Below are 10,482 nucleotides of genomic sequence, written 5' to 3'. Positions count from 1 at the left end.
ACTCCTCCTCTTTAGGTTCGTGGTTAGCTTTGTTTTAATTTAGCCTTGTGAAGCTGTGTTATTTTTTGTAAGCTTTCGTCTGGCTACTTTACCCTTCGGAGCTCTTGACCCAACTCTTAAAATTGGATTAGTGAAAGTATATTAAAAACTGTTAATTTTAAGTGAAACGATATTCACAAAAACATATAATATCTCGATGAAAAATGATTACTGATCATATCAATTATCGATTACCATACAGTAGAATGAAAAATTTAGTCAAATCAAGGAAAATAAAGTTTATAGCGAAACAAACCACAAACCAATTCACACTTGCACCACAAAATAAAATTGTAATGTATAAACTGTAAAATATATTACACAGTTTCAGAAACTAAATACGATCAAAAATATTGAAAAAAAAAACAATTTTAAATGAGGAAAAATGTTTGAATGGACTTTAAAAGTTAATAGGACGTTATGTTGTACATATTCATTTGTGGATGATATTTCGGAAATGGAAGTATATAATAATAAACCTTAGGAGGTTCTACCCGGACGTGGCCTTCCTCTTCTCTGGCTTGATGACCATTCTCTAGACTCATACTGTTCACTGCTTCTCTCGGGAGTATAGTAACCTCTCGTCTCGTAATTGTTTCCTCCTCTACGTCCATATCCTCCTCTTCTGTTACTGCCGTTGTGGTTGCTGCTTGATCCTGCGGACCTTGCAGCAGAATCAGACCGGTTCAGGTCCAACGGCAGTGGCTCGATCCCTTGCAAATCAGGTTCTGGAGTGAACCAAACCGGGCGTTTAGACTCATCCATTTTCCTAAACGTGATTGATATCCTGTAGACAACAAAAAAAAAAAACTCAAATGAGAAGCTTTAGTGGTTATTACTATGTGTAATAAATGGATGCAAACCTTTTTGTGGGAACTGCAGGTACACAGTGTTTAGCTACATCAGCTCCATTTCCATTTAACACCAGAACTGATCTGAAAAAAAATGTCACAAAACCATATTATTTAACAGTTTTTGATATTGGGTCAAATCTCAAAGAGCTTTACTTACCCTACAGGAAGTGGTACTGAGAATGAACCGGAGAATTCACCAGGACCTTCTATTTTAAGGTTTGAGCCAAAGAGGATGTTGCATTCACTGAGGAACGAGATGGTGCAGAAGGGACGGAGAAAGTCGTGGTTGTCGATGTGGGGAGGTATACAGTCACCTTCATCGTAGATGTTGACAATGCAGCTATCGGGCACACAAGTCGGAGGCAGGACATGCCATCTAATCAACCTTCTGATGATCACTTTGAAAAGAGAAGGTAATGGATCCACTTCTTCCCGTTGAAGGATACCCGGTGGGTTTCCAGCTCTATCCTATCAAACATATAGAGAAGGCAACAAATTATTTGTTAGAAATGAAACATCGAAAATGGCAGAGAGTGAGTTACTTACTGTAGCGTAGTTGTAACAACAGCCGAATTGAATAGTGACACGTCCTTTGCCTCTCATCCACTTCTGTGGAGCAGTAAACGTACGCTCTACCAAGAGACAAGAATCAGACTCAGATTGAATAAAATGAGTAATTCGGATTTGAAAAACAAGAAGCTTACCTCTAAGTTCTCCTTTGCGTCCTCTCTCTTCAAGTTCATACACTTTATCAACAATCCTTTTCTGCTCCACTGCGCTGAAAACACCAGTGTGCAACTCAAGCCCATCAACTACGTTAACGAGCTTTCCCTTAAATCTCTCCAAGCAAATGAAATCTTTCTTTCTCTTCACGTTCTTCAGCCTGAGATCCTCTCTTTGCTCTCTTGATAACTTAGGCTTCTCTGGAGTCTTCATCGGACTCGCATCAATAGCTTTCCTACTCTCCTCCTCGTCGTCCTCCTCCTCAAACTCATCTTCTTGACTCATATCAGCCCAAGACATTCTAGGGCTTGCTGTTTCAGCAGCTTGTCGAGATGGCAGTACACTACCAAGAACTTCAGACAAGGTTCCAAATGAAATTTCAGTCTCTATCTTACTAGTTCCTTCTGATTCCAAACCAGCTTTGCTATTACCTTCTCCACCAACTTTACTACAATGTTCTACACAAACGAAACACGATTTCTCTTTAGCATAAACCCTCGAGCCAATAACTTTTTCAAGGTAAACACTCATTTGATGATCTACAGTACACTACCAAAAACTTCAGACAAGGTTCCAAATGAAATTTCAGTCTCTTTCTCACTAGTTTCTTTGTTATTACCTTCAAACTTAGTCTGTGTTACTACATTGTTCTACACCAACGAAACAGTTTTTCTCATAAACAGATCTACGCTACTCTCTCGCCTCCTATTGGTTCCAATTATCAAAACCCTAACGTTACCTTTAACTTGATCTCATAAGCAAATCATTAGGTAAACAGATCTAAGCTACTCTGCAACCACCTATTCTTCCAATTATGAAAACCCTAAAGTTCAATTTAGTAAAACATGGCTCTATACCTGGGTCAAGAGAGCGGATTCGATCGGAGAGAACGTTGACGCAGTCTTTGCAGAGATCTCTAGACAAGAAAGGAAGGCAATTCGTCAAGAACTCCGACGCGATCTTGAGTTCCGATGGCTGGAACTTCCGGAGGAAAGGGTCGTCTTCCATTGCCTTCCGCTCGATTTACGAATCGAATCCAATCGTCTTCTTCCTTTGTCAGTGTAGTAGTTGTATAGCTTTTATGGCACAGTTGTAATTCTAGGAGACCGTCCAGGGTAGTTCCGGTAATTCGACGCCGCCGAATAAAGCTTATTAGCTGTTTTGACAACTATGGGCTATTTAATTTCTATAAGGCCCATTAGTTTCGGATTGCTACGTGTTTAACTGGGTCGGAGGAAACGATCGGAGATAAAAGAGTTCTGTGCCAGAAATCTGAAACTCTCCCGAACCACACGAACTAGGTCTTGAATTGTAACTACAATCTGTAACTATAAACCATTAGCATCCTTGAATTGTAGTATTGAATCTCTTGATTGATAAATCTCTAGGTCTAGCTATTTCTCCTTATTGCTTTCAATTTCAATTAATCCAACAAATGCCTTGTTCACCTTGATTTCATTTAATTTACTGCTTTACTATTGATTGCCTAGCTTAACCATGATTTCTATAGTTTATTGTGTGTTCATGCTCTTTGTGGATTCGATCCCTAAGTACTACAACTGATCCTCTTATTTGAGAGAGTAAAAATCACTCTTTATGATTATTTTGAGTGATATTAAATTTGGCGCCGTTGCCGGAGAGCAAAGATTCACCATTAGATTTGATTAATAGGTTTAGTCTAGGTTTTATTTACTGTCATAGTTACTTACATAAAAAAAATTTCTTGTCTTTGAGGTACATGTCTATCAGTACTAGAAGCAGCAAAAAAAGAATTACTTTTCTTCTCAAACCCAGCATGTTTGGAACGCTCGATCCACAAAGAGAAACACGCAGCATCGATCGACACCACCTCTATTACGCTGATCGACACTTGTGACAGAGCGAGGATCGACAGTTCAACTCAAACATCGATCGATACCAATCCGCGAGCAGACATGGTTGTGACACTTGTGCTATAAAGGGATGAGAATGGAGACATGCATGACCCTGAAGGTCATCTGTGTAGTGCAACAGGTCAGAAGATAGATGGACAAGAGACTACAATCCTTGAGCCATTTGCGGCCACCGAGGATGCTAAAGTTCCTCGTCAAAGAATGCTAGCAGATTTGATCAGGCCTAGTCAGTTCTATACCAACAGGTCTGCGAATCAACCTCTAGAAATCCAGGGATTTCAAGTACACTCCACAGACTTCTCTCATGTGGGTCAGCACCCTTATTGTGGTCTTTCTCATGAAAATCCTTTGGACCATATTGAGACACTAGAAGATTTTGTGTCTGGCATCCAGGAGAATGAACCAACCAAAGATTACATCATTTGTAAGCTGTTCAAATATTCTTTCTTTAGGAATGCTAAAAATTGGCTGAGATGCCTACCACCAAGATCCCTCACTACATGGAATGATATCAAGAATGCATTTATTATTGAATTTTTAGATGATGCAAGGGCTGAAGAGATGAGAGATAAAATTTGGGCATTCTCTCAGGGACCTACATAAGCTTTCAAAAGCTCTTGGGAGAGGTTTAGGAGATACCAAAGGAACTGTCCACATTTTGGTTTTACGGAGATTCAGCTATTGAAGAAGTTCTGCAAGGTATTGATGTGCGATATCATACGATGTTGGATACTGCAAGCGAAGGAAACTTCAAGACAAGGACCCCAGAGGAAGTTAAGAGACTAATTGAGAACTTGATGTCTAGCAAAAGTTCCAAAAATCTGGATATGCACAGGATAAAATCAGTTGGGGTGGATAGCGACAAGATCGTTGAGGTCGAGATTAGTTCTGTACATGAAGTTTCATTGGTGGAACAAGACGTAGAAAAGGATGAGAATCAGGACCATATTCAGATAATGAAAAAGATCCTAAAAATTCAGCAGATGACGAGTGACTGCTTAAATATGAGGTTGGATTGTTTCTACAAGGAGCTGACTATAAAATTTGAAGCCTTAGACGCCCATGTCATGACACTAGCTACCCAAGTTTTTTAGATTGCAAAAGCTGTGAAAGAGCAAACTCTTTTTAAAAGGAACGACACTGTTTAGCCCGGTATTGTTCATCATAGTACTGTTCACGCCGGTACTGTTCATCTGACGTCGATCGACACTCTTCATCCAACGTCGATCAATACTGTTCTTCGGGACACTGTTCATCGGGATACTGTTCATCCTACACTATTCATCCCAAAACTAAGGAACACCAGGTCGATTCCATCTTTGATAATTACTTTGGGGAAGTAATCGAGCATGAGAAGCTTAAAGAAGAAGTTTTTAGTAGAAAGTTGTATGTCCATTGGTAGCTCGTACTTGTGTCGATCGACACCATCAGACACACGTCGATCGACACCACTTTTGGGATCCTACAACACTGTTCGAATTCAGAGCCACTCAGATTTCACCGCTCGACACCCACATCCTCCCACCTTAGCTCGAGTTAAATCGGATGATGTCGATCCACAATAACAAGACATAATCGATCGGCAACAACAAGAGAGCGTCGATCGATAACAACAGAAGAGCATCGACAACCGCCAATGCAATACCGAGTACGTTTACCATATAGACAAATATTTGTGCAACTATTACATTCTTGTGTTATGAAAAATTCCATATGTATATTTTACTAAAAACGAACAACTGCAGGTGCACGGTTTAAGGATTTATTTATCAAACATATCTTCAATATATATATTGATGTCATAAAAACATCAATGTACATTGAATAGTGTGTTGTAGTGAATCCTTAAATGGTTAAAGAATCTGCGTATCACTAATGTATTACAAGATCCAGACCCCCAAAATATTGTGATAACACCAGATTACGTTTCTAACTTTATATTATGTTCATACAATGTTTTTAGTCTCATACATATTAATAACTGATATATTCCAAGATTCCGAAACCCGAAAATATAACATACATCTGTATTTTTCTTCTTTAGTAGTGTGATAAAAGAAAGAAATCATATTGTAGTAGAGTTGGTAACAAGAATGAAAGGTTCCATTTTATGTAGATTTCCTGACATACAGAAAAATTATAAGGAATTGGTGGAATAATAATAAATGGATCAGTGATAGGAATCAAATTGTTTTATTATAAATCTATTTGAGAAAACTCATTTTATTATTCCAAATACTAAACAAAAAGAACAGCAGAAGCATAAAAGGCTAGCATCTAGCTAAACAAGAAGATGGCTTCCATAAATACTGCGTTTAAGGCTTTGTGCTTATCTCTCTTGTTCGTCACCGTCTCAAGTTCTCCTGACACTGAACCAAAAGTCTTCGATGTCCAAAGCTATGGTGCAAAAGGCGACGGTACAGCGGATAATGCAAATGTATCCGATCTTCATCTATTTTGTTTTCTTTGAATTATATTTACATTCTTTCAAAATATTTTGATAAAGTTCAATCCGAAATTTAAAATAAACTCAGGACCAAATTAGAAAAATACAACAAAAGAAACTAGTACGGAACTGAAAAACACTTTACATTTTTTTTTTGATAAAGAAAAAAAAGAGAGGGAAGAACATCGTCTTTTATTCACATTAACTTCATTTTGTTTTATTTTGTATAAATTTGCTTCGTATACAAAATAATGATAAATATTTCTATAAAAATACATGTTTTTCATTTAAAACGTTTTTTCATAGACTTTTTGAATTATAAAATGACCTACACCCATACACACAAAATTTGAAACCCTTTATTTTATAGCCACCATTTCTAGGTTTTAATTAGTTTCAGTTAATCACTATTGATTATTGTCTTGTAATTGTCCCGCTTTGTTTTCAATGTAATTTATCAGGCGTTTACAAATGCGTGGAAAGATGCATGCGCATGGAAGGGACGTAGCAAAGTGTATGTACCAAAAGGAGCCTTCTGTCTTGGTGGCGTAACGTTTGCTGGACCATGCAATTGTCAGACTTATTTTGTCATCGATGGAGTCGTATTGGCTCCAACGAATAACGACGACATTAAAAAGGAGACATGGGTGAATTTCGCCTACATAAACTATCTCACCATCTCAGGCAGCGGCACCATCGATGGTCAAGGAAAAGAGTCATGGCCACTTAATAACTGCAACAAGAACGATAATTGTCCTAGACTTGCTGTGGTACGCACGATTTCTTGAACTTCTCTTTGTGTCGTTACATATAACTTTTTAATTAAAAAAAAAAGAACAAAATCTTGACATTATCTTACAAAAAAAAAATTCTTCTGTGTTTTATTATTGATGAATTAAAATAATTATTTATGAGTCTGGCACTATTATATAAACGGAAACTGTTTGAGGGGATTCTGTAAGAAAACCGCTAATTCATCCGGAGTCTTATTTCAGTACAAGTTCTGAGCTTAAAATCTTTCAATACATTTTTGCAGAGCATGGGATTTGATTTCGTGAACAATTCAAGGATCGAAGGGATAACATCACTAAACAGTAAAGCAGGACACTTCAATTTTTACTTCGTTGATAATTTCACCATCGCCGGTGTCAACATAACAGCTCCCGGCGATAGCCCCAACACTGACGGGATCAAAGTAGGCTTTTCAAGCAATATTAATATCTCGAACACTCACATTGGCACAGGGGACGATTGTATCGCTATCCTCTCTGGAAATACAAACTTATTTATCTACAACGTCACTTGTGGTCCTGGACATGGGATCAGTGTTGGAAGCTTGGGAAAGAACAAGGTACGAGAAGAATGTTGAGGGCTTAACGGTTAGAAATACGGTCTTACTGGCACTAGTGACGGTATTAGGATCAAGACATGGGAATCTTCGGCTACAGAGATTGCAATATCCAACTTCCTATATGAGAATATACAAATGATCGATGCTCAAAGCCCTATAAACATCGATCAGCAGTATTGCCCTTACCCGCCATGCAAAAAAAAGGTAACTTAATGACTATGGGAGAAACAAGATTCTATATTTCTTAATTTTTGTTTAAGGACTCTAATTTGATTTAACAGGTTGCATTATGACATTTTTCTCAGGGAGATTCTCATGTTCAGATCCAAAACGTGACGTTAAATAACATTTGGGGATCATCGATGAACAAAGAAGCTGTGTGAAATTTCAATGTAGCAAACTCTTTCCTTGCAAGAATGTTCAATTAATTGACGTAAACTTATCGTACAGTGGAAACGGCGGGCCCGCACGGCGTTATGTGAGAACATTGAAGGTTCTGCCTCTGGCAAGATGGATCCACCTAATTGTCTGAACTGATTGGTCGAAACAACGGTCGTTTTTTTTTGTACATCATTGCGGCCTAATACATTAAAGGGGTTATTTGTAAGGTAATCATATATATATATTATGACAATTCTCTCGAATAGCCATTTTTTAATTTTTTTCACAAAATAGTCCTCAAGAAAGAAAATGACCAAAATAGCTTTTTTTTTATTTTGAAATTTTAATATTTATTATTTTCTAAAATTTAAAACTGTGTCCCAAAATTTCACCTCTTAACTTTAAATCTTAAGTCTAGATTAGTTAACCCTAAGGTAAAAATACATATTTTGATAATTTTTATCTTTTAATAAAACTTATTTTGGTCATTTTTTTTCATAAAAGACTATTTTTGTGATAAAAACTTAAAAAAAGATTATTCTAGAAAATGTCTATATATTATTAAGAGATAATATTCACCAAATAACCATATAATAAAGTAAAGTTTTGATGTGACAATTTTTCATAAAAATGGACCAAATGCTTTTTTTATCCGCGCTATATGTATATGAGTAACTATTTACAAAACTATATATATATATTTTATTTTATTTGAACACGAATATATACTATATTCATTACACAAATAACATAAAACAATTGATTATGGTTGTTGGTACCCGAAATTGAAGAAAAAAAAACAACTGAAAAGATGAGGAGATAGTCACACAGTGTATGACAACGGTGGTGTAGAAAAAGACAATAGTAGACTACGCCACAAAAGCATGATTAAAACAACCAAGAACCTAAAAAGCCAGAAAAAGAGAGAGAGAAAGACAATATCTAGGGTTTCTAAGTTTCTGGCCGCCGCTCTTCGTCTCCAGTGGCTTCCATAGCACTGGAGACAGATCTCTGTGTATTATTTCTAGTTTTTAACACACCTGTCTTTTACTCTTTTCTGCTTTATAGATCTTTCTTGTTCCGGGGTGGGTTATTTCGTTGGCTTGAAGACGAGTGGATCCGTGTAGAGGCGCGTGGAGAGCTTTTCCTTCGTGTGGTGGTGTTGAATCGTCGGTATGCAGAGGTTTAGATGTTCTTTGGTCAGTATTAGGTCGTGGGTGATCTGATTTATGTGCTGGCTTTTAGATCTGCGATTCTTTCCATGGAGTGTTTGGTTGATTTTGTGTTAATCTCTCCCTTCTCTGTTTTGGTTCACCTCCTCTGTTTTGCCTTGTTTTACCCATTCAACGGAGAGGATGTATCCTCTAAATCCTTGATTGACATTGATTTCTCTAGTCGCTCTTCATCTTCAGTGGGATAGTGGTGTTTTGGCGAGTCCGTAAGCAGACCAGAGTTAGCATCTCTATTGTGAAGAAGTTGGTTGGTGTCACCTCTCCTTTCTCAGTCGTGAAGGAGTCCTTGCTGCATCTCTTGATAAGTGTTTGTCTCCTCCGGACTTGTTCGTTGAGTTCATAATACCTCGGTGGCTTCTTTTTGAAGGTTTGAAGCAGTATAACGAGGTTGAGGCTTGGGTTCATTCAGATGAAGATGTGGTTGTTAGGAGGGTTTGTCCCGGGTGTTGGTTATTGGTTCTTGGTTCGGTGTTGGTGTGTGTGTTTGATGCTATTCGGCGTGGTTCTGGCTTTTCATCTTGAACAGGAGGTTCAGGTGAGTTTCGGCTGCTTCGTCCTTTTCGCCGCTTATTCGTTTGGCTGACTGTGATCTTCGCTGGTCTTCCGGTTGGTTTAAGCCTCGGCTTTTTATCTTTGTTCTCTTAAGGGTTGTAAGAAGGTCTAGTTGTAGAAATTTGCATTAGTTTAAAATTATGTTTCAGTGTCTTCTTGTTGCCCATGTTTGGGCTTTAGTTTCCCTGTTATGGGATAAGTTTCCGGGGAGTTCATCGTGTTCTGCCGGCTGAAGTTGTATTCCATCGAATGTTTAATATAATCTATTGACGGAAAAAAAAAAAAAAACCAAGAACCTAGAAGCCTACCCCGCTCACCTTGTTGTTTTGTGTATTGAAAGGGGTTGTTCATTTCACCATATGTCATTTTCGTCCAGTCCTTTCGTTGTCATTGTTTCTTTAGAATAGCAATTTTATTGGATTTGTCCACTGATTTAGGAAACATATGAAGTTTTACTAAATTAATTGATAAAAAATAGAACACACACTGAAACAAGGAAACATGTACCATAAAATAGAGTTTAGAATACATTAATACAAATGTAGAATGTGGTTAGAAATTTTAAAACAACACTAAAGATTATATGCTTCGGTATATTAACTATTTACCGAAAAACTAAATATTTTGTAGAGGTTAACACACAAATTTTGAGAAAAAATTCAAAAAAATGAAAATAATTTTTAATGCATACTTGTGTCATGAACTAACATATGATGATGCTTAAAGAGGTTTGGAGCCTTTGTTGTCTCCGTTTCTTTAGAATAACGATTTTATATGGAGGTTTTGTCCACTAGTTTAGGAAGCTTATGAAGTTTTAATAAATTAATTGATAAAAAATAGAACGATTTCCATGTACCATGAAATAGAGTTTAGAGTAAATTAATACAAATGTATAATGTAGTTAGAAATTTAAAAGAACACTAAAGATTATATACTTTAATATATTAACCATTTACCGAAAAATTGAATATTTTGTAGAGGTTAACACACAAATTTTGAGAAAAATTCAAAA

General features: G+C 37.0%; 1 protein-coding gene and 1 pseudogene across 1 annotated transcript; one reads left to right on the top strand and one right to left on the bottom strand.

The window, feature by feature from the left end:
* Positions 1-284: 284 nt before the first annotated feature.
* Positions 285-2,731, bottom strand: LOC103844373 (RNA demethylase ALKBH9B). The gene is made up of 6 exons (XM_009121172.3): positions 2,474-2,731; positions 1,598-2,074; positions 1,440-1,525; positions 1,051-1,361; positions 903-974; positions 285-826 (listed from the first exon to the last, which is right to left on the bottom strand). Exons 1-6 carry the CDS (start codon positions 2,622-2,624, stop codon positions 520-522), a joined length of 1,404 nt encoding a protein of 467 aa, XP_009119420.1. The 5' UTR covers positions 2,625-2,731; the 3' UTR covers positions 285-519.
* A 266-nt stretch (positions 2,732-2,997) lies between these two features.
* LOC103844372 lies at positions 2,998-9,945 on the top strand (annotated as a pseudogene).
* Positions 9,946-10,482: the final 537 nt, after the last annotated feature.

This window comes from Brassica rapa, chromosome A07 (genome assembly GCF_000309985.2).
Source record: "Brassica rapa cultivar Chiifu-401-42 chromosome A07, CAAS_Brap_v3.01, whole genome shotgun sequence".
NCBI lineage: Eukaryota > Viridiplantae > Streptophyta > Magnoliopsida > Brassicales > Brassicaceae > Brassica > Brassica rapa.
Note: the sequence above shows the minus strand (reverse complement) of the source record. Positions and strands in the feature narration are given on the sequence as shown.